Here is a 24985-nt window from a genome sequence, read left to right on the forward strand (position 1 = left end):
CATCCCAAGCAGTCTCTAAGGGGCATACTGATATCGAAAAGATGTGAAAAGAAGGAGCTGTCCTTTTTAGGTTTGAGACTGACATTTCTGGTACTGATATTTTGGGGGAATTGTGATTTGTTTGTTCCATAAATGAAAATCATGATTTTCCTTTTTCTTTTTTACTTCCGAAGGAGCCACCTCTTTCTGGACCTTTTTTTCCTCCTTAAGTCATCGCTGAGGTGTTTGCAAACCAAGCCAACACTTACATTTTTTTCACCAAACTAGAACAAAGCCAATAGAAACAGCCTAATAAGTAGTGAAAAAGCACAGACTTGTGTTTAACGCGCGGTTCATTGCTTTCTTCTAACCTGTCTGACAAATCTTTCAACCTTTTTGAGTCTTTCTGTCTTCATCTGCAAAATGGGGTTAATGGAGGATTTCATCTGCAAAGTGGGGATAACATTAAAAGAGATGACATGGGTACATTATGCCCCAAATATACATGAGTTGAATCTTAATAATAATATTATGACTGTGTGGTTACAACAAAAACTTTTTCTCCTTTTGCTGTCAGAAATGCTTTTGGTAGATTTCAAATTCTTTTTCATACTGCCTGCTCTTCTTTGGTGGGGATCCAATAATATTGCTGTGACTCGAGTGTACGAGGCTGCAATTTGTGTTCGGCTTCCTTTCTCAAGGGTTCAAACAGCCTGTTTAGTGAAGGCACAAAAGTACAAAGCAAAAATTTCAGCATATGCCATCAAATCTTGGAAAGTCATCTAAAGGAGGAAAGCTTGCTACCGAGGAAGGAAAAACGGCTCTTTTCTGGGCATCATTTCTGCTCTTCTGAAAAAAGCCCCGATGTTGCAGTATTTTTCAAGGCAGAATATTGTCCCAGATGGAGGAGGAAACACTGACAAGCAGAAAAGGAGATACCTGGGGTTCCGAGGCAGCGTCTGAGAGGGGCGGCGCGCCCGGGGCTCAGAACCTCGCAGCTCTTTGTTGGGGGCGGGGAGTCACTATTTCCGCGCAAGAAATGGCTCCCCCTGGGAGCGGCCCCTCTGCGGAACCGGCTCCGCGACCCCCGCAGGCCCTAGCCCCCGCCCCTCTCCGTTCTTGCGGACCCCACGAAGTGGTCGGAGTGCGGTGCCTTTAAGACTTTTGCCTGCTGCACATGCTCAGCTCTTTGTGTGTTGTTGGAGTTTTTCTCTTTTCAGAAAAAAAGAAATAGGCTGGAGGATGGGACGGAGGAAGCGGGGAGCGCTGGGGGAAAAGTGCTGCACTTTTGCAGCTGTAGACAGCGGACGGGAAGGGCTTATTTTTTGCTGAAGCTGCGAAGCCGGTCCCGGTCTGATCTTTCGTCTGGGGGTGCTCAGGAGGCGCGCGGTGCGAGCGGGGCCGACTTCCCAGGCACGCCGAGGGGAAGGGCACGGCGGGTCCGCGCGCCACACCTGGCGGGCCGCTCTCCCCTCAGCCGGCGGGCCGTGTTGTGCGGACGCGCGGAGGAGTCCCTGGTCCCGGTAGGGGCGGGGCGAGACCACGCGCAGGGCCTGTGTGGGGAGGAGCGGAGACACGCGCGAGTGGGGGAGGCGGCCCAGCACCCCGCGGGCTCTAAAGGCAGCACCGGCATCTGGCTAACGTTACCGGAGAGAAAATGGCTTCTGGGGGGCCGCCGGGGGCCGGCCGGGGCGGGCGAGGCTGAACCCCGCTTCCCTAGTCCCCCCTCCCGCGTTGGGCGCGCCCACCTCGGGGCTCCCGTGGCCCCCGCCCTCCCGGGCGCGCCGGGCTGGGAGCTGAGGAGGTTGGCGCGAGCCGTGGGCGAGGCGGGGCTGCGCGCTGGGTCCCCCTCCCCCTCCCGCAGGTCCCCTTCGGAGCGACCCGCGCAGCCTGCATCTCCTGCTCCCCGCCTCCGGCCCGGCCCGGGGCGCCGTGGCGGTGGGCTCGGCCTGCCGCGGACAAGGTCAGGAGACGGAGAGGCGATGCTCGAGTGCGACTGGAGGGAGCCGAGCGGAGGCGACAGCGGCTGGGATCTGTCCCTCCTGACCAGGGAGCGGGACTGGAGCAGGCGCCGGTGAGGAGGAGAAGCGGCGGCGGCAGCGGCGCGGTGTTCTCCTCTCCGGCCAGATTTCCCCTCCGAAGCATCCCTGTAGGCGCCCGAGAGCGCATCCCGGCCGGGCAGGGGCGCTGGGAAAGATGGAACCGGGGGGCCGGGCCCGCACTGGTTCCCCGCAGCCGGCGGCCCCGGGGCCGTGGAGAGCTCGGCCGGCGGGCGGCGGTGGCGGCGGCGCCTCCTTCTGGCTGCTGGACGGGAACAGCTGGCTGCTGTGCTATGGCTTCCTCTACCTGGCGCTCTACGCGCAGGTATCCCAGTCCAAGCTCTGCGAGAGGACCGGCTCCTGCTTCTCGGGCCGCTGTGTCAACTCCACCTGCCTCTGCGACCCGGGCTGGGTGGGGGACCAGTGCCAGCACTGCCAGGGCAGGTTCAAGTAAGTGCCTTCGCCGGACCCCGAACCTCAGCCCTGCCCCGCACCCGTCGCGGCCTCCCCCCTTCTCTCGGCCCCGGGTCCCCCGGCTGGGAGCGACCCGCAGCGCTGCGGGAGCGGGGCCCGCGCTGTCCCCCTCCAGCCCTCGCGCCTCGGGGACTTCGGGCCCTGCGTCTCGCACCGACCGCCGTGGATGCGAAGCCTTTCCCGATGGTCCACCTGTCCGCAGCGACTCTGGTCCCCTGATCGTCAAAATTTTCACACTCAGTTACGGTGCCAAACACCATTTTGTTAGGACACTATTTTTTAATCAAAAATTATGCACGTAACTCGTGAAATACTTGCGCATTGTGAAGCATTCAAACAATACGGAAGTTTAAAGGTTAAAAGTTCTGGTCTACCAGTACCTCCCTTTTCCCCATCCTACTCCCCTCTCTAGAGGTAAGCACTGCTAACATGTTAGTGTATTTAGTAATAGTGATCATAAGTAGAATATATGATGGCCTTACTATGTGCCAAACACTGTTCTGAGCCCATTACGTGGGTTATCTCGTTTGTTTCTCACACCAACTCTGAGTTACTAGAATTACTATACCGGTTTTACAGAGGGAAATCGAGGCAATCCAAATCAGCCAGCCTAACTCTAGAACATTTACTTTAAGCCAATATACTATGTTGAATTTGTGAGGACAGTCTTGAATTGAGAAATACAAGAGTGACTTTGGGTTAGATAAGAGGATGAAATACCTGGACTTTTTAATGTGGTGGAGATAAAAGATTTTTCTAACTGGTTCTTTGACTATCAGCTGTTGTGTGGGAGCATCACTTTCATTTTTTTGAAGCTCAAGGCCCTAAGCAGCTTGCTTTACAACAGTAAAGATACTTTCCCCCATTGGTTGATGTTTATTGCATTGCTGTCTGATATGAAAAGAAATAGGTGAATGTGGGGGGAGCAGCAGATAAGATAGTTGAGGCCAATAGGGTGTCCATCTGACAACTTGCACATAACAGTCACTAAGTACCTCAACTACTTGGTTTTCTAGGTACTTCACATGAAGTTTGCTGGCTGGGTTAGTAGCTCTGAAATTGCACTATGTAGATTACTTGTTGTCAGGGTGATAGCAAAATCTAAGTGAACTGTCTCTTGGGCTCTAAGGCAAAGATAGGAATATGGTTCACCTGCTAATAATGTATTATAGGAAAATTTCCTGGGAGTTTTAAACAGCATATTTTCCTCTTTTTGAAAAAAAACTTGCCAGTTAAGAGAGTGCCCCTGAAACCTCATTGTAAAAATGTATTTTTAAAAATGGGACTTTTTAATTTAAGTAGATCTTACTGTTTAAATTAATTGACAGGAGATTTTTGGAAGTGAAATCTCAGAATGAAGTTTTATGAAATTCATCTGTAGCAATAAGTTAAAATGTTTCCTAGCTTCATAATTTCACAGATCAGCCATAGTCCTGTAGTTTTATATTTAAAAAAAATTTGGTGGAGGTACTAATTAAAAGCTTAAAAAAGTGTTTCAAGGTCTGCAAAGATATCTTATCGAACTGTGCTTGTTAGCAGTCTTTATAAATTAAATGTTCTTAAACTTTTGCTTTGATCATAACAGCCAGCCTCTTTACCTAGCAAGAGAGGATTTTGAACATATGAACTGGTAGTCAACAATGAAAAAAGCCACATCCATTTTTTATATCCTTTGGTACATAAATAGGAAGATTGCCTGATTCATGTGTAAGTTAGGGACATTGGCCTTTGGGTGGGTGGAATTGCTCCATTTCTCTAAAGAGGACAGAAATTGCTGCAGTCCTGAGAAGCTTCTGTCTACATTTTATAGTAGTGGAATTGCTAATCAGCCAGATCAGCAGCCTGTAACCTCACTAGCAGAGGTTGTCTCAGTTAGTAGGAAAGATCACAGATCAAGTTAAAATCAGCTTAAATAATATAGAGAGATGGTTGGTGTTTGTGAAAGATACATTAGTGAGTAAAAGAGGACTAGTTTTTTTTTTATATAAATATAGTTAAATAACAATAAACCCTGGACTAATCATTGAATATTCATTTCCTTGGAAGCTGTTTCCTATGATTCATTGTACCCTATTAGTAAGTACTTTTTCATTTCTCTGTGGAATACAAGCTATTAGTTAGAGTAAATATAACTGGTACAACTCTGTGTTTTGTTATGTATTCTCTTAGCGTAAAGAAAAAAGTGGTATTTAATGTTAAACGGAAGAATCAATTTAGAAGAGATTTCTTCCTGGTAAAGTACATGCTAAGCTAAGAAAGGTTTATTTGAGGATGGTGGCTTGTTTTATCCAGCATTTGAAGGAATAGCACAGTGGGAAAGACTTTAACTGGAAATTCTCACTTCATTAATTATCTTGAAAATCTTTTACTTAACTGAAGGATGGCCACCGAACAAACAGACATCAAAAATGATCAATCTTGGTAAGCAGATGTCAAAATTAATTGGCTGGTTCCATGGTAACATAGCTTTTTTCCTACTGTAGGGATTTCACTAGGGAATGAGTATCCTTCAAATGCTTCTTTAGAACAGAAGATTGATGGTTGGAGGGAGAAATGCAGAAGCAAATATGGTATCAAAAGTGGTACTTCAGTTCTCTTAGGATTGATTTCAGTCTTCTGTTTCCATTTGAAAAGAATAAAACTCTCAGAATCACAAGCCATTCCTCTCATAGGTAAAACAGAACGAACACTGATCATCAGCTAAAGCTGGACTAAAAGACTTAGGACTGAGAATCAGAGAGGACAGTGTCAATTTGAAATATAATAATCAAGGATATGATATATGCAAATTTGAATTACATTTACTTGGGTAGCTTAGTATCACATTGCAGTAGAAAATGTTTTACTATAACCTATTTGAATGAATAACATTCTCTATTAGAAGCCAGTTCTTTAGAATTATTTTTGTAGAGTAGTCGAGATTTATGTTTATATAAATTAATAATTTGAGTTCAAACTCGGACATTTTCTTGCTTATGTGACTTAGAAACCTAAGACTTCTAATTTCTCTTAGGTAAACAAAATAGCTGATATTAACGTTCTGAGATTAGAAAATAACTCATTATATTGTGAATATTTTATAAATGTATATTTATTATTAAAACATATTTATTGACTATTTCTCTAAAATCATCTATTAAATCTTATTGTGTGTTTAATGTATATAGATATTTTTAAAATCTCTTAAGTCAGTCAAGTATGGATTATGAATTTCACAGATTTATAATGGAAGTAGTCTATTTCTATTTTGACAGCAAAATGAAGATATAATATCAGGAGTGAGGTTGCTGTTGTAAACAGAAAGTGGCAGGGTTAAATGTGTCAATATTTTCCCTAAGTTATTATTATTATTCTTTTTTGCGGTACGCGGGCCTCTCACTGTTGTGGCCTCTCCCGTTGCGGAGCACAGGCTCCGGACTCGCAGGCTCAGCGGCCATGGCTCACGGGCCCAGCCGCTCCGTGGCATGTGGGATCTTCCCGGACCGGGGCACGAACCCGTGTCCCCTGCATTGGCATGCGAACTCTCAACCACTGCGCCACCAGGGAAGCCCCCATTCCCTAAGTTATTATTAAAAATAAAACAACCCCAACATATGTGTGTATACACACACACACACACACACACACACACACACACACATGCACATATTTGGAATCCTTTTTAATAATAATAGGGAAGCTATCAGTAACTATAAAGTTAAATTGAATATTCCCTGTCCCCAGGTCTTCTTTATTTCAAACTAAGATTATAATATGTAATTTATATCCATGGGTTCTTTTTACATGATTAAACCATAAAATCACACAATAGATTTTAAAATAATTTAAACTGAGTGTTTCTAAGATCCTAAATTGATAAATTGCTTGTACTAGCATGGTTTTCAAGACCATGTGTCTACATAATTTGGTTCCTTTAGCAGATCAGACTCACCCTTCCTGTTTTCCTGCCTGGGTCTTTTAAAGTTCCTTGAAAGTGTCACATTCCTTTTGGACTCAGGGCATTTCACACATATGCATACATCTCTCTGAACCGTCTTTCCTATGTGGTCTTTGCTTGACTTATTACTAAGCATCTTTGAATTTTAGCTTATACTAGTGTCTAAAGGAAGCTTTTCTGACTCCTCAGACTATGTGACCCCTCGTTATGTACTCTTATAGCACTATTTTTACTTTTTAGCATTTCATAATGAATTATTAAATTACAATTGTAATTTTTTCTTAAAAATTATTTTTAAGAGCTTTATTGGGGTATAATTGACATGCAATAAACTGTACAATTTAAAAAGTTTGGACATATATATGCACCTCTTAAACTATCACCACAATCAAGATCATAAAAGTATCAATCACACTCAGAAGTTTCATGTGCCTTTTTGTATTCCCTCTCTCTCCTTTCCGCTGCCTCTCCCTGTCCCCAGGCAACTAACTGAGCCGCTTTCCTTCAGTATAGATTTCTAACAAAATGACAAAACTCTTTTTCAGAGTAGTTTTATCTTTTACATTCCCACCAGCAGGGTATGAATGTTCCAGTTAATTTACACCCTCACCAACACTTGGTATGGTCAGTCTTAAATTTTAGCGGTTCTAATAGGTGTGTAGTGGTATCTCATTGTGATTTTATTTTGCATTTCCCTAATGACAAATGAGAGCATCTTATGTGCTTACTTGCCATCTGTAGATCTTCTTTGGTGAGGTATCTGTTCATATCTTTTGCACATTTTTAAAATTGTTTTTTCTTATTATTGATTTTTATGAGTTCTTTATATATTCTGGATACTAGCTCCTTATCAGATATATCATTGGCAAATATTTTCTCCCATGTTGGGGCTTGTCTTTTCATTCTCTTAATGGTGATTTCAAAGAACAGAAGTTTAAAAAAAAAAAAAAAGAGCAGAAGTTGTTTTAAATTTCAATTCCAGTTTATCATGTTTTTCCTTTTATGGATTGTGCTTTAGGCACAATATCTAAGAAGCCTTTGCCTAAACCAAAGATTTTCTTTGATTATTATTTTTCCTAGAAGTTTTGTAGTTTTAGATTTTACAATTAGGTTTATAGTCCATTTTGAGTTAATTCCACATCTGGTGAGAGGTATGGATCTCAATTTTTTTTTTTTTGCATATAGATATCCAATTATTCTAGGACCATTTGTTGAAAAAAACTATCCTTTCTCTACTAAAGTGGTTTGGCATCTTTGTTGAAACCAGTTGTTCGTATATTTGTGTATCTGTTTCTGGACTCTGTTCCACTGATCTATTTGTATGTCAAGATTATTATAGCTTTATAAGTCTTGAATTCAGGGAGTTTAAGTCCTTCAATTTTGTTCTTTTTCAGTTATTTTGGCTACTCTATGTCCTTGGCATTTCCACATGAATTTCAGAATCAGCTTGTCAGTTTCTACAAAAAAACCTGCTGGGATTTTATTTGGGACTGTATTGAATCTATACATCAGTCTGGGGGACAGTTGACACCTTATCGATATTGAGTTTTCTTACCTGTGAACATGGTATATCTCTCCATTTATTTAAGTCTTCTTTAATCTCTCAAAAATATTTAAAAGTTTTCAGTGAACAGGTCTTAAAACTCTTCTGTCAGATTTTCCCCTAAGTATTTAATATATTTTGCTGCTATTGTAAATTATATATACGTGTGTGTGTGTGTGTGTGTGTGTGTGTGTGTGTATAAAATATGAAAATACAACTGATTTTTGTATTTGGTCTTGTATCCTTCAGTTTTGCTAACCTCATTTATTAGTTGTAGTAGTAGTAGTTTTTGTAGATTCCTTATGATTTGCTACATAGATGATTATGTTGTCTGCAAGTAAAAATACTATAAGCCTTTTCTGTGCAATCTGGATGGCATTCATTTCTTTTTCTTGCCTTATTTCACTGGCTAGAACCTCCATTACAGTGATGTATACAGGTGATAAGAGTGGTTAGCTGTGTCTTGTTTTTTGATTTAAAGGAAAAAGATTCAATCTTTAACCATTAAGTATGATGTTATGTGTAAGATTTATAAAACCTTTCTGATTTTCTGTTTCTGTCAGTTATTGAGAGGGGGTATTGAAATTTTCAATTATAATTTTGTAACTATCTATTTCTCTGCAGTCGCATCTATTTTTGCTTCATGTATTTTGAAGCTCTGTTATTAGGTGCATGAAATTTTCTATTATATCCTATTGGTAAATTGATCCTTTTTTCATTATGGAATGACTAGTTCCTGAAAAGACTATCCTTTTTTCATTGATGTTTTTGCCCCTTTGTTGAAAAGGAGGTGGATGTCTCTTTCTCTGTATTTATTTCTTGATTCTGTTCTGTTCTATTGATTCATTTATCTTTACTTTGGGAAATGCATTTCTTTTGACTACTGGATCTTTATAGTAAGTCTTTTTCCTTTTTAAATTTATTTTTGGCCGTGTTGGGTCTTTGTTACTGCATGAGGGCTTTCTCTAGTTGTGTCGAGTGGTTGCCTCTTCGTTGCGGTGTGCGGGCCTCTCATTGCGGTGGCTTCTCTTGTTGTGGGGCATGGACTCTAGGTGTGCAGGCTTCAGTAGTTGCAGCACATGAGCTCAGTAGTTGTGGCTCACGGGCTCTAGAGTGCAGGCTCAGTAGTTGTGGCACAGGGGGTTAGTTGCTTCGTGGCATGTGGGATCTTCCCGGACCAAGGCTTGAACCCGTGTCCCCTGCATTGGCAGGCAGGTTCTTAATCACTGTACCACCAGGAAAGTCCCTTTATAGTAAGACTTAAAATTAGATAGTGAGATTCCTCCAACTCTGCTTCTGTTTTTGAAAATTCATTTGGTTTTTCTAGTTCATTTGCTTTTCCACATAAATTTTAGAATCAGTTTGTCAATTTCTTACAAAAAGAAAGCTGGGATTTTGATTGAGATTGAGTTGATTCAAGAGATCATTTTGGGAAGAATTGACATCTAGACAATATTGAACTTTCTGGTCCATCAACATGATATATTTCTTCATTTATTTAGGTTTTCATTGATTTCTTTTTTCAGATACAGATACTGCATACATTTTGTTAGATTTATACCTAAATAGTTTGTATTCTTTGATGCTATTGTAATTGATAGTTTCCTTTAATTTCAGTTTCTAATTGTTCTTTTTCATTATGTAGAAATGCAATTGATTTTTGTATATTGACCTTGTATCATGCAATGTTGCTAAACTCAGTTTCAGTAGCTTTTTTTTTTGTAGATTCTTTGGGGCTTTCTATACAGACGATCATAGCATCTGTTTTACTTCTTCCTTTCCCATTATATGCCCTTATTTTTCTTCTTCTTCTGTTGTACTCGCTAGGACCTTCAACCTGATGTTGAATATGAGTACAAGAGTGGATATCCTTGCTTTGTTTCCAATCTTAGGTGGAAAACATTCAGTCTTTAAACATGAAGTATCATGTTAGTTGCATGTTAGGCTTTTTAAACATAAATGCCCTTTATTAGGTTCAAGAAGTTCCCTACTATTCCTAATTTTGAGAGTTGAGATAACGGAAAAATGTATATTGGTCTCTGCCCCTGGTTCCTGGCACAGAGTTCCTAAAACCATCATAATTTCCTAAGTGATAAGAGCACTAGAAGCATCTCTTGTTCTAATGTTCATCTTTTACCTTTGTTCCTAACACAGGGCTGCTGAAACCCTTGTAATTTCCCCGGTGATAGTAGTAGCTCCTGGATGGCTTCTGGATGAGGGCTAGTTACCAGAAAGGCCATATCATCGTTTGAAGCTTGGAATCTTCAGCCCTGGGCCCCGTTCTGTTGAGAAGGGAGAATGGCTGAAAGTAGAGATATGCTGAATCATGCCTACATGATAAAGCCTCCATAAAATCCCCAAAGTTTGGGGTTCAGAGAGCTTCTAGTGAACACACGAAGGTGCTGGGAGAGTGATGCACCTTAACAGGGCAGGGAAACACTGAACCCCTTCGCCCATGTATTACCCTATGTAGCTCTTCTATCTGGCTGTTCCTGAATTATATCCTTTTATAATAAACTAGTGATCTAGTAAATAAAATGTTTGTCTGAGTTCTGTGAGCCTCTCTAGCAAATTAATTAAACCCAAGGAAGGGGTCCTTGGATCCCCTAGTCTATGGCCAGTTGGTCAGAAGCATAGGTGGTATCTGGGCTTGCAACTGGTTTCTGAAGTGGGGCAGGGTTCAGTGGGGGGGCAGTCTTGTGGGACTGAAACCTTAACCTGTGCGATCTGATGCTGTTTCCTGTTAGATAGTGTCAGAATTGAGTTGAATTCTTGGACACTCTGCTGTTGCCTGTGAATTCCTTGGTGGTGGGGAAAAACCTCCATACATTTGGTGACCGGAAGCGAAGGTTGTGTGAATAGTAAAGGAGACTTATGGGGAAGAAGCACACAGTAGAGAAGAACTGGATTTTTTCCTACACAGGAGGAAAAAAAGCTGAGAATGTTTCCATTTACAGTCGTGTATGGATGTTGAATTTTGTCACATGTTTCTTCTATATCTATTGAGACAGTCGTTTGGTTTTTCTTCTTTTTGTTTGTTAATATTGGTGAATTAAATTGATTGATTTTCAAATGTTTAATCAGCCTTACATTCCTGGGGTAAACTCCACTTGGTCCCAATATATTATACTTTTTATATATTGCTGGATTTAATTTGCTAATATTTTGTTGAGGATTTTTGCTTCTGTGTTCATGAGAGATATTGTTCTGTAATTTTCTTTTCTTGAAATGTCTTTGGTTTCCTTATCATGGTGTAATGCTAACCTTATAAAATGGGTTAGGAAATGCTCCCTCTTCTTATGTTTTCTGGAAGGATTTATGTAGACTTGGTATTACTTTTTTCTTAAATGTTTGGTAAATTCATCAGTGATGCCATTTGGGCCTGGAATTTCTTTGTGGAAGGCTTGCAGCTGTGAACTCAATTTTTTAAATAGATGCAGGGATATTCATTTTATCTATTTCTTGAGTGAGTTTTGGCAGATTGTATCTTAACAGAGAATGGGTCCATTTCATCTAAGTTTTCAAATTTATGGGCATAAAGTTGTTCATAATATTTCCTTATCATCCTTTTCAAGTCTGTGGGGTCTTTAGTGATATTTCTTCTTCCATTTCTGATATCGGTAGTTTATGTTTTCTTTTTTCTTACTTAGTCTGGCTAGACATTAATGTTATCAATCTTTTCAAAGAATATGTGTTTGGTTTCATTGGTTTCATTGATTCCTGCTATTTTTTCTTTTGTTGTTTTTTCAGTTTCATTGATTGCTGCTTCTTTATTTTATTTTATTTTATTTTATTTTGCCACGCCACGCAGCTTGCAGGATCTTAGTTCCTGAGCAGGTCCGTGGCAGTGAAAGCCCCGAGTCTTAACCACTGGATCGCCAGGGAATCCCTGCTTCCTTTGGTTTTAACTTACTTTTATTTACTTTAGTTTCTTAAGATGAAAAGCTTAAATCATTAATTTGAGATGTTTCTTCCTTTTAATAAAAGCATTTGAATGCTATACATGTTCTTCTAAGCACTGCATTAGCTGAATCTCACATATTATGGGATGTAGTACTTTGATTTTCATTCAGTGTAATTGAACTAAATTATGATTTACCTTGAGACATTCTCTTTGGCTTATGTAGAACTGTTTTGTTTAATTTCCAAATATTTGGGAATTTACCAGAGCTTTTTCTTTTATTTATTTCTAGTTAAATGCCATTATGTTCAAAGAACATACCTTTTATGATTCTAGTTTTTATAAATTTGTTAAGACTTGTTTTTTGGACAAAATATGGTCTATCGTGGTGAATGTTACATGTGCAGTTCAAAGAATATACATTCTGCTGTTGAATGGAGTGTTACAGAAATGTCAAGAAGGTCAGTTGGTTGTTCATATTGTTTAGATCTTCTGTATCCCTAATGATATTCTATCTACTTGTTCTGTTGATTACTGAAAGAGGAGTGTTGAAGTCTCCCACTGTATTTATGAATGTATCTGTTTGTTTCCTTTCATTTCTGTCAGTTTTGCTTCTTGTATTTTGAAGCTTTTTTTGACATGCATATACAGTTAGAATTGTTATGTCTTTTGGTGAACAGACCCATTCATCATAATATAGTTTCCCATCTCTTTTTCTTTGGTAATTCTTTTTACTTTGAAATCTACTTTGATATTAATAGCCACACTAGCTTTCTTCTGCTTATTGTTTGCATGATGTATCTTTTTTGACTTGGAAAGAATGATATGTGTGTGTATATATGTATGTGTATGTATATATATATATATATATATATATATAAAATCCAGTCTAATAATCTGTCTTTATATTGGTTTGTTGAGACTATTTACATTTAATGTATTTGGATATTTTTTAGCATTCCATTTTAATTTTCTGTTGGCCCTTTTGGTATATGTCTTTGTATTATTTTTTAGTGGTTATGCTAGTGTGCTAGTGATTACACTATGAATAGCTAACTTTTTGTAGTCTATTTAGAGTTAGTAATGTATTACTTCAGGAAAATTAAGAAATTTTGGAACCATATAGGTCCATTTATCTTCACCTGCTGACCTTTGCTATAATTGTCATATAATCACATCTACATGTATGGCAAATCTCATCTGATAAAGTTATAAATTTTGCTTTCAACAATCATACATACTTTAAAGAACCTAAGAGGAGGAAAATAGTCTTTTATATTTTCTCAGATATCTGCTCTTCCTTTTGCTCTTTGTTTATTTCTCAAGTTATAAATTAACTCTTAGTGTCATTTCCCTTTTGTCCGAATCACTTTCTTTCGGATTTCTTTTTGAGCATGACTGCTGCTGATGGACTTTCTTAGTTTTCCTTGTTTTGAGAATATTTTGCCTTTTTTACTGAAAGATATTTTCCCAAGTACAGAATTCTGGGTTGACAGTTCCTTTCTTTCAGTGTTTTAAAGATGTTGCTTGACTCTCTTCTGGCCTGCATAGTTTCTGAAATCTGCAGTCATTCTAATGATTTTCCCCCTGTATGTATCATTTCATTTTTTTTCTAGCTACTTTCAAGCTTTTTATACAACTTTTGTTTTTAGCAGTTCAGATTCTGATGTATCTGTGTGTAGCTTTCTTTGAATTTACCCTGGTTAGGATTTGCTGAGCATCTTGAATTTATATTTATGTCTTTCACAAATACAGGATTTTTCTAAAAACTGTTATTTCTTCAAATATATTTTTTCTGCACCGGTCTTTTTCCCTTCTCTTTCTGGGACTTCAGTGATACTAATGTTAGGCTTAAACAAAATTCTTGAGGCTCTGTTCTTTTTTTTTTTTAACTCTTTTTTTTTCTTTCTTTAGATTGTACAATTTCTGTTGAACTGTCATCAACTTCACTGACTGTTGCCTCTGCAATCTCCACTATGCTTTCGAACCCATCCAGTCATTTTCAAAGTTAAGATGTAGTTTTCAGTCCCCACATTTCTGTCGTGTTCTTTTTTATGATTTCTATTTCCCTGTTGAAAACTTCTCCTCCCATTTCATTTAAGTGTCTTTACCTTTATCCCATGGAGTACAGTTTTAATACCTAACGTCTTTGTCTGATGATTCCAATTTCTGGATTTTCTCAGGAGTGACATCTATTGATTATCTTTTCCATTGAGAATCTGTTACATATTCCTGGTTCTTTGTATGTTGAGTGATTTTGGATTTATTCTGGATGTTCTGAATGTTATGTAGGTTCTTGGTCCTGTTATTCCCTGGAGAATGCTGATTTATTTATTTACTTATTTATTTTTATTTAGTAGGCAACTAACCGGTTAGGTACAAGTAGCAAATTCCCTATCTTGCTTTCGGAGGGCAGTGGTTCTAATCTTCGTTCCATTTTCAAAGCTTTGGATCTAAATGCACACATGCCACTCAGGGATTAGTCTGAGACTTTGTGGTGTTTTAAATTTTAATTCACTTCTCAGAGCCTGTGATAAGCTGCTTTTTGGTCTGTCCCACACGTGAGCAGCTCAGATTGAGCTTGAGTCTTAACGTGGGTTCATATACAGAATTAGGGTATCTGCATCTCCAGCTCCCTCTTCCTCAGGATTCCCCCCACACTCTTTGGCTTGAAGGGGCACTTTTCCCCAGTTATTCTTGCTTTTGAAGAGACAGAATTTCTCTTAGGATTTGATCTGCATGTGCATGTGCTGCTGCCGTTCTCTCAAGGTTTGCCATCCTTGCCATCTCTCCGGCCATCGTTTTTGTAAAGTCCTGAAGATTTCTTTCTTGGGTTGTTGCAGTAGCCCTTTTTTTTTTTTTTTTTTTTTTTTTTGTGTGCAGTAGCCCTTTAATTGATCTTTCTGTTTCTGTTTTTTTCTCTTGCTCATCTGTCCTTTATTGCTGCCAGAGTTTGCTTGATAGAACACAGATTTGATCATATATTCCTTTGCCTAAGAACTGGAGTATTTAAGGTAGTGAGTGGTACCAAGGTTTCTGATGAGGGATCTGTTGTCATTCAAATTGTTGTTCTCCTCTAGGTAGTGTGTCATCTTCCTCTTTCTTTCTTTCTTTCTTTTTTTTTCTCTTAGGTTTTCAGAAATTTGGTTATGATGTGTGTGGGTGTGGAATTCTTTGTTTACCTTGCTTATTTTTTGCTCAGCTTCTTGTTCTGTAAGTTTACATCTTTTTTCAAAATTTGCAAAAATTTCTGTTATCATTTCTTCAGATATTGTTTTCAGCTCCACACGTTTTCCTCTCCTTCTGTGACTCCAATGAGACAAATGTTAGATCTTTTGTTACTAACTTTTAAGTCACTAAAGCTCTGTTCATTTCCTTCAATCTGTTTTCTCTCTCTTCAGACTGGATGATTTTTATTTACGTATCTCTATATTCACTGATTCTTTCCTCTATCTTCTCTGTTCTGCTCTTGGACCCCTCTTGTGAGTTTTTATAAAACGTTTCATTTGTTATATTTTTCCATTTTGTTCTACTTTACATCTTCTGTTTCTTTGCTGAAACTTATATTTTTGTATTTGTTCCAAAAGTGTCTGAAGCTGCTTATTGGGCCATTTTTCTGAGAGCTGCTCTAAGATTCTTGACAGATAATTCCAGGATCCTTGTCATGTCAGTGCTGGTACCTGCTGATTGTCTCTTCTCAAATGCGTTGAGATTTTGTATGGCAAGTAATTTTGGATTGTATCCTGGATATTTTGAGTATTATGTATGAGACTCTTGTTCCTATTTAAATATTCTGTTCTAGGAGGCAGTCAGCTCGCTTTGGCATGTATGACCTAGCTCACTTTTTAAAAGTACAGCTTTATTGAGTTATAATTTATATACCATAATATTCATACATGTCATAATACCATTTTAAAGTGTATGATTCAGTGGTCTTTAGTATATTCAGAGAGTGGTGCAACCATCACCACTCTCTAGTTTTAGAACTTTTTCATCACCCCATAAGGCAAACCCACACCCATTTGCAGTCACTTTCCATTTTCCCTACCCACCAATTTCACCAGTGTAGGCGCTGCTAATCTACTTTCTCTATGAGCTTGTTTATTATGGACATTTCATAGAAATGGAATCATATAATTATATGTTCTTTGTCACTGACTTCTTTCACTTAGCATGTTGTCAAGTTTCATTGTATTGGTATTCCACATTTGTTTTTCTCTTTATCAGCTGGTGGACATTTGGGTTGTTTCTTCTACCTTTTGGCTACTGTGAATAATGCTGCTCTGAATTTTTTGTGTACAGGTTTTGGCATGGACATACGCTTTAATTTCTCTTGGCCATATCCTAGGAGTGTGCTGGCTCTCTTCTGTGCAGAGATTAGACTGCCCACTTAGTTACAATTTAGTTTTGCTGTGTTGATTCTGATCAGTTTCACATATTGCACCCGAGGGCATGCCCAGGACTTCATACACAGATTTAAAGAATCCCCCTTTTCACCTTCCTCATCTTTGTAATTTCTTTCCATTCTCTTGTTAGGAGGATAAGGGGAGCTGACTCTATTGTCATTTGCCTGGTTCAGGGCAGAGATGGTCCACCCCGAGTCTCTGCAGCTGCTGCACACCTAGTGGTGAGGGGCAAGGGTGCTGCCTTTTTGCTGGCATTTGCTTAGTACAGGGTAGGGATGGTTGAAGTGACTCCACCCACACATTCTCCCCCAGTGGGGAGGGAGAGATTCTTTTTTTTTTTTTTGTAGGTAAAATAAGCATTTAAAAAATAAAAGCACTGTATAAATTAGGAATTTTCAAGTTGATTCTCTGTCTCATAAAAAAAATAGAAGATTTAAGATCATTTTTCACGTTTTGATGTATTAAGTTTTATGCCAGGCTTCATTTGTATTTTATGACAATATAATTATGCTAATAATGAATTTTTTCCAGAAAGTAGAATTTATTATTCTAACTATTTCATGTAAGACTAGTATTAATAGCATTAAAACTAACATTTCACACGTTAAATTATGAGTTTAGAGGAGAAATGATATTATGTGGTGGAAAAAGCTTTTACCTGTATTGCCTTTTTTATTGCTGATGAAAATCCTGTGAGGTAGATGTTGTTATTCTCATTTTACAGTGGGAATAGAGAGTGAAAGACCTGAGCAATTATTTATGCAAAGTCTGATAGCTACTAAGTGATAGCTGAGTTGCCAAACATGTCTTTCTGGCTCATTTTCTATAGCAAGCCATCTTCTACTCTTCAATAAGAAGTTTCTCCTCAGTTATAAATTCATAATCTTCTGGATTTCCAGATAACATAGGGGTACTTAGGATCATGAGTTTTGATACCAAATTGACATGGGATTGAGATCTGTTTCTGCCAATGTGCCATGAATGTTGCATGGATTTAGTTTGCTGCTTTACTGAACACTTGATAAGTTTTATGGCATTACGGTTTTAAAAAAACCTTGTGAAATAAGCATTATTGTTATAACTGTTTTGCACACAAGGAAACTTGAGGCTTAGGGAGTCTGAGTAACATACCCATTAGGTGACCAGGCTGAGATTCTTGTAGCTCTTCTAAAGTTTTGCCTGTTTCTTCTAGTTTCTCAGTCATGTCTTATTTATTCTTCAGTGAAAAGAGAGTATTGTTCTACAGAGTTCTTACGTGTCCTTTGTGAAGTTAGTATGAATGAGTGCGTTTTACAGTACACAGAGATACCATAAGAAAAGTCTAAGCTTTTTAAATAATTCTCTATGATATAGCAATATTTTATTTATCTCCAAGCTTGTTGATTATTTAAATGTATGTTATAACAGGAACTTTTAATGTCACATTCCTGGATAGGCTGTGAGTGGTTGGTGAATCCTCAGATTTGTATATAAAATATTATTTATATGAATTTTTCTAGGCAGGAGGTAATAGCTTTTACAAGATTCTCAAAAGTGATCTCGGATCTCAAAATGGTGAGCATCACTGTACTGTAGAAAAGGAACCCAAATAATGGTCACAGTGTATGTAGAATTAAAAAACATTTTTTCAACACATGGAATGATTTCAAAAGTAGTTTTTTAATTTATTTTTTCAAAAAAGCTTAGGAAGATTATATAACAAGGATAAAAAATTTCCTATTAATTGAAATATTATAGTATTCAAATAATCTGAATATCTATATTACATGTAGGTACATACAGATACAATGAATATCTGTGTATATTTATATGTATACATATATGTGTGTGTATATATGTACACACACACACCTGACATATTTCTATAGATATCTATCTGTATGATGGGGAGTGCTCCATCATCCCCTCTATTTGACATGTATCATTACTTTATATGCTCTACATTTATTTGCTGTTTGTATATTGTCTTCCCTCTTTCTAGCACTAAGTTGTCCAGTGTGTCAGTCACTATCCACATGTGGCTGTTAAAATTTATTAAAATTAAATTTTAAAATTCAGTTCATTTTTTTGCACTGACCACATTTCAAGGGCTCAATAGCCACGTGTGCTTAGAGGCTACCGTACTGGACATGTATAGAACATTTCTATCATTGCAGGAAGTTCTGTTGGACAGCATTGTTCTGGAATGTAAGGTCCAGGAGGGCAGAGACTTTTTTTACTTAGTTTTTCTTGTTTTTTATTTTAATAGCTTTATTGAGATGTAGTTTGCATAACATAAATCTCACCAGTTTAAAGTACACAATTTAATGGTTTTTAAGATGCACTTAGAGAGTTGTGCAACTATAGCCATAATTTTAGAACATTTTATCATTCCATAAAGTAAACCTTGTATTCAAGAGCATTCACTCTCCATTCTCTCCCTGTCCCCCAGGTCACTAATCTGCTTTCTAGAGACCTTCCATAATTCACAGTTTTATATCCCATGCCAAGAATATTGCTTGCCATTTATTTTATGATGGCCCTCATGACCTTTGCCCCCTGGTGTTCCTCTCATGATTTTATGTTGTATGGCAAAAGGGAGGTTATCTCAGTGATTTTCCACCACAAATCCTGGAGGGTGAGGTATAATTAGCTCCTTCTTTTGATATTAGACTTGATAGCTAACTAAGCACATACTGTTTGCTGTCACTGAGGCCAGTCTGTAGACAGTTTAGTTAGTGTGCTGATGGCCAGTCCAACTGGTATAGCCAGCTTCGTTAGTGTACTTACATGGGGGGAAAATATTAACTAATAAAATCAGTACCTTTGTGGCCAGGATATGATTTGTACAAATTAGTGATCATTCAAAGTGGGACAGGGCTTCCCTGGTGGCGCAGTGGTTGAGAGTCCGCCTGCCGATGCAGGGGACGTGGGTTCGTGCCCCGGTCTGGGGAGATCCCACATGCCACGTAGTGGCTGGGCCCGTGAGCCATGGCCACTGGGCCTGCGCGTCCGGAGCCTGTGCTCCGCAACGGGAGAGGCCACAACAGTGAGAGGCCTGCGTACCGCAAAAAAAATAAAAAATGTGGGATGATACCCAAAGTGACTTACTGGAGTGTGGGAAGAAAGCATTAGGACTTATACTACTATTATTTTTAATTTTGATTTTAAAAATTTATACTTTATAGTGCACAATATTTAAAATAGTATATGTTTATTAACATGTAAATATACATTTACTTGAGTTACATGATAAAAATTCTTACTGATAAGAGAGCATGATAATTAAGGTTTGGAGACTTCTGCTCTAGCAGACAAGGTCACCTAAACTTTTATTAGGGATCAGGTGGACAGAGAATGCAGACTTGGGAGTGAGGGATGCAGAATGCACTATAAAGAAAACAAGAAGAAGTGCAAGCTCAGCACGGTGTAATACAATAACGTATCGTAGTGCAGAGAGGAAAAAAATACCCATAATATAATCTAGAGGTTCTCTTCATATTGTTTAAAAATAAATATTAATAATATTTTAAATAAAAACACTGTTTACCAAAAGACTTGCATGTGAGGTTGGCTTCCAAAGGCAACTCTGTGTAAAGACTAGCCCTGAGTGGATCTGATTCTTCTTTGTAGAGTGGTTATGCTGGCAGTAAAACCAGATACTTTGATAAACAGGATTTATTGTTTCCTGTAATACTTTATAATGTTAAAACTATTGCATTTTTCTTATTTTTAACATGTCTTAATCAAATTTTGTATTCATGGCTAGGATGGAGAATAAAACTTTAATTGATTTAATTTTAGTTCTGTTTAATGTTTGTGCTGGTTTTCCTGCATTTAGTAGTGGCCATTCCTGTGTTATAAACAGCTCAGCATGCTTATTTGATTAAGGGCTCTAGATTGGGCAGTTTCAGCAAGATGAGACATTGGCAAGGCATATGGGCATGTGCAGGCATCTAGACAGGGATTGGCAAAACTTTTTCTGTAAAGGGCCAGATAGTAGATATTTTAGGCTTTGTACACCAGATGGTCTCTGTTGCCAATAATCAACTCTGTTCTTGTAGCATGTTAACAATCTTAGATATATGTAAACAAATGGGTGTAGCTGTGTTCCAATAAAACTTCATTTACACAAATCGGCAATAGGCCAGTAGTTTATGGAGCCCTGATCTAGATTAACCATGTCAATATGGTTCTCAATCCAAGAACATGATTGCTATAAATTAAAAATAAGTTAATTACTTGAAACTTAGAATGCATTGTAGAAACGGCATTAGATATAGAAGAAGCCTGTTTTACCTTTTATGTAGCTGAATTATATGCTACCTAATTTTTGAAAATCTCTACCCAGCTGGAATGTACAGATGATGTTAAGAGTAAGAAGTGAAGAAATAGATTGGAAACTAGGTGTTTGTGGTCAGAGTGTAATCCTGGAGTGTAAGACTTCTGAATTTTAGAAGAACAGTTCCAGGTTGTGAAGATGTCCAAAGTGTGTAATGGGAGTTCTTTGCTCAAGTGGCATGGAGGTGAACATTCTTCAAGCTGAAGAAGAGATCAGGAAAGTACAAAGGAGGAATTGCTCCTTCCTTATTGTGGAAGTGGTAGGAGTTTTCCCCCCTTACTCCTATCTCTTGATGGTGAGAAAGGATTTTCCATCCTTTTGTCTTGGTTGGTGTCAGCCCCTCCATGTTTCTAGTAGAGTGAAAGTGGCAAAGAGGAAACCTCTTTGCAGTAAGTAGAGGCAAAGGTAGGCTCTTGGTAGGGGCTTTTGTTAGGAATGGGTGATGAAGGTACAGAAGGATTTCAGGGGCTGTGGTGAGTAGAGTTTTCTTTTAAGTCTGTAATTGTGCCTCTGAAGGTGAAGCGGATGGGACAGAGTGGGTGGCTTTCATGTACTCCTGTTGTGTAGCCTAGGTGGGGAAACATAACAGTTCTTTCACATCACCTCTTATAGGTGGGAGATAAGGATTATAGTTGTAGCTCCTAGAGTATATGTTTCTTTAGAGGAGGGGAAATCTATTTTAAACTAAGGGTAAGGAATTTCCCAACATAGCACAGAACTGGGTCAGTTCGAGTAGGTGGGGTAGAGAAATAGAGGGGTTTTGGGGAAAGAAATCCCCAGTAGTGTTAGATTTCCTCATACGCAGTTTGTGAGGTATATTCCTAATTAGGAAGATAGATTATATTGTAGGTGATAGTTGCAAAGCTTCCTGTTCTTAAATTTCCGGCTTTATTTTCTTATTAAAAGAGCTATATATTTCTTGACTATGTATTAAGGTACTTTTTGAATATGTTACACTTCTCTTCTTCCATTAGAGAAGAAATTGAAATAGAAGTGGTGGTGTAAGGTCATGGAACAAATTAGAATTTTCTTTAAAATTAAGTCTCTGAGGCTCTAAACTGTTATAATACAGGCTTGATTTATGTCTGATAATTTGTATCATTTGATTCAGCCCTGATTTGGGGTTTTTGTAATTTAAATTATAGCAATATTTTGACTTTAAGGGTTTGTTACAACTGTCGGTTAGGAACTAGGGAGAAGGATTGTTTAGTGGACCCTACTGATGGATCTAAGCCTTGTTTAGATCAAGAGGAACTTTTATACAGAATTTATATGAGGTTGTGATCATAACATTTCTAAATCTTAATTGATATTTTCTGTTTGTTGAGACATCATTTTCCTGGTTTCCTGTAGCTATTGTCCATGATTTCCTTTAGAATTTTTGAGTATATTTAAAACAGTTGATTTAAAGTGTTTGTCCAACAAGCTCAATTTCTGTTTCCTGAAAGACAGTATCTGTTCATTTCTTCTTTGAATGGGCTATACTTTCTTGTTTCTTTGTATGCTTTGTAATTTTTTTGTTGGAGACCAGGCATTTGATTATTATAATGTGATAACTCTAGAAATCAAGTTCTTCCCCCTCTTCAGGGTTTGTTTTTCTTACATGTGGTTGTAGTTGTGTATTTGTTTAATGACTTTTCTAAACTATTTTTTGTAATGACTGTATTCTTTGTTTTGTGTGGTTTCTAAAGTCTCTGTTCCTTTAGTTTATGGTAAGTTAGTGTTTTGACATAGATTTCCTCAAATGCCTGGAGTCAAGAAAAAATAAAGAATTCTCCCATTCTGTGCACATTGACTCTGTTGGGACACTGCTTCAGTGCTTAGCCACATTGTTTATGACTCTGCCTTACCCTTCACTTCCTTCTTGCTCTGAGTCTGAAAAGTAGCCAGAGGTGGAAGTGTAGAGTCTTCTCAGGTCTTTTCTGAACTTGTAGTCCAAGAAAAGTCTCCCTGGGCAGGCATGTGGCTTCTCAAATTCCCATATCAAAATAATTGATTTTCAGCTTTTTAATATATACATTTAGAGCTATATATTTCTCTCTAAACAATGGTTGAGCTTCATCTCATAAATTTTGATATGGTGTGGTTTTAGTATTAACAATTAAAAATATTTTCTAATTGTCCTTGAGACTTATTAGTCTATTGCTTAGTTGTCAAACTTTTGGGGATTTTAAGTTTATTTATTTTTGAATGGTCACTGTATATGGGGCTGCCACTAATTACATGGCTTTTGAATACATGGTTCCTGTAGCCATTGATTGATTACATTGATTTAATTCAATTCTGGTGTTACTTCTTGTTGTGGCTTAAGAACAAGTACAGGCAGACTGCAGAGATATTGCTGTTTCAGTTCCGGACCACCACAGTAAAGCCAATATTGCAGTAAAGCATCACATGAATTTTTTGGTTTTCCCAATAATGTAGTTGCACATAAGAGTTATGTTTACATTATATTGTAGTCTATTAAGTGTGCAATAGCATTATGTCTAAAAAACAATGTACGTACCTTAATTAAAAAATACTCTTGCTAAAAAATGCTAACTATCATCTGAGCCTTCAGCAAGTCTCAATCTTTCTGCTGGTGGAGGGTTTGAACTACTGTGAGAATTATCAAAATGTGACAAAGAGATACAAATTGAGCAAATGCTATTAGAAAAATGGCACTGATAGACTTGCTCCATGAAGGGTTGCCACAAACCTTCAATTTGTAAAAAATGCAATATCGGTGAAGCACAATAAAGTGGAGTACAAGAAAACAAGACATGCCTGTAGTCATTTAAAGAGGGTGAGAATTTATTTTTCTTACTGTCAGCCCTGGTTTCTAAAAGACTTTTGCAGGCCCAAAGGATTAAATAAATCTAGAGGTTCAAGGTTCTCAAGTACATCTACCAGGTGGCACCCTCCTAGGTATTGGGGCACTCTCTTTAGCACTGAAGTCTTGCCAGGGCTGTGAACTAAACTTTTTCTGTAATTCTGCTCCTCTCATAATCTGGTCCTGGGCTGGTTTTCCAGTTTGATCAACCCCCTGGCCTCAGAAATAGTCTCTTTAAATGTTACAGAGTCCCCTGGCATTTACACTGTATCTAAAATTGGTGGTTGGTGAATTGAGTCTTATAGGATCTTGGGGCAAGCTGCTTATGTGTCGGTGTCTTAGTACAGGCACTCTGCTGCAGTTTTCTGCCTTTAGCATATCAATGGCTTTTAACATCAGTCAACTAATTCCACAGTCCTTGTAACTACCCTTGCTATTTTATTTCTCAAATATTAGAGATGTCACATAAGTCTCTTGCATTAGTCAGTGCACCACCTTCCTCTGGTATCCTCTCTCAATTCAGCAAAAGTGAAAGCCTTTGTCATTGTGAGCTATAGCATGCCACAGGTTATTGCCACTCTCTCTGCCACCCTCAGTGTGACTCTTGTTGCCATCTGGCCAGTGAGTGATACAGCCCCAGAGCCCATCTTGAAGTTCCTGGTACTGTTAGATTGGTCACACTCCCCTCTACCACCTTGAAGCAGATCCTGAGACAAGAATTGAGCACATGTAGTATATTTGGGAGATTCAGGGACACTGACAGAAGTGATAGAAGAGAAGGAGCCAGTAAGGGAGGTATGTTATCAAGTCAGGTACCACACTGGGTGACTGGAGCCAAATCCCACAAGGAAGTGCACTTCATTATTATTGCAGCAAAGAGATAAGAAAGTTTGGAGTTTTTCCAAATCATTCGTTGGCTAAGGGCTTCCCTGGGAGGATGTTGATTCACAGGCACTTTCAGCCCACCACATGCATAGGAAGAGTGGGTTCTAGTAGATAGAGGGAGCCCTTCAACATAGATGCAGGTGCTGGCCCGAGAAAGTCAGGCTGGAGTGTATGGAAATGGTCAGAGGCTCTGAGAGGATATGGTGTAATGCTGACACTGTTGGCAACTGTCTATTTTCAGCTATGCGAGATAATATGAGATTACTTTCTAAAGTTGTACTGATTTATCCTATGAGAATTATCTCCACATCCTTGCCAATATTTGGTATCATTAATCTCTTTAATTTTAGCTATTCTGTTGGGTCCATAGGGGTACGCTATTGTGATTTTATTTTGCATATCCTTTATTATTATTGGTTGGTTTGGGTACAATTAGGAAAGAGAATCACACAGTAATTTTAATAGGAAAGGTTTAATGTAAAGGATTATTGACTGTAGCACAGATTGGAACAACGAGAAATTGGCTAGTAAGAAGTAAAGAGAACTCTGCAAAATATAGAAGTAGTAGATACAAGGAGCAGCCACTACTACTGTTATGGCTGAGATAGAACACTTAAGTGAGAGTCCCTGTGACCTGGCCTGAGATCCAGACCTTGTTGGGAGAGCAGGCTGTGGCTTACTGAATGGC

The 24985-nt window shown here is 38.5% G+C and overlaps 1 protein-coding gene across 1 annotated transcript in view; it reads left to right on the forward strand.

The window, feature by feature from the left end:
• The first annotated feature begins 1921 nt into the window (after positions 1–1921).
• The window catches only part of ATRNL1 (attractin like 1), a 702872-nt gene continuing 679808 nt past the window's right edge, over positions 1922–24985 (forward strand). The window contains exon 1 of the mRNA XM_032609094.1: positions 1922–2468. Within this exon, the coding sequence (XP_032464985.1) occupies positions 2176–2468 (293 nt within the window). The 5' untranslated portion in view covers positions 1922–2175. The remainder of the gene's footprint in view (positions 2469–24985) is intronic.

The sequence above is a fragment of the Phocoena sinus genome, chromosome 16 (assembly GCF_008692025.1).
Source record: "Phocoena sinus isolate mPhoSin1 chromosome 16, mPhoSin1.pri, whole genome shotgun sequence".
NCBI lineage: Eukaryota > Metazoa > Chordata > Mammalia > Artiodactyla > Phocoenidae > Phocoena > Phocoena sinus.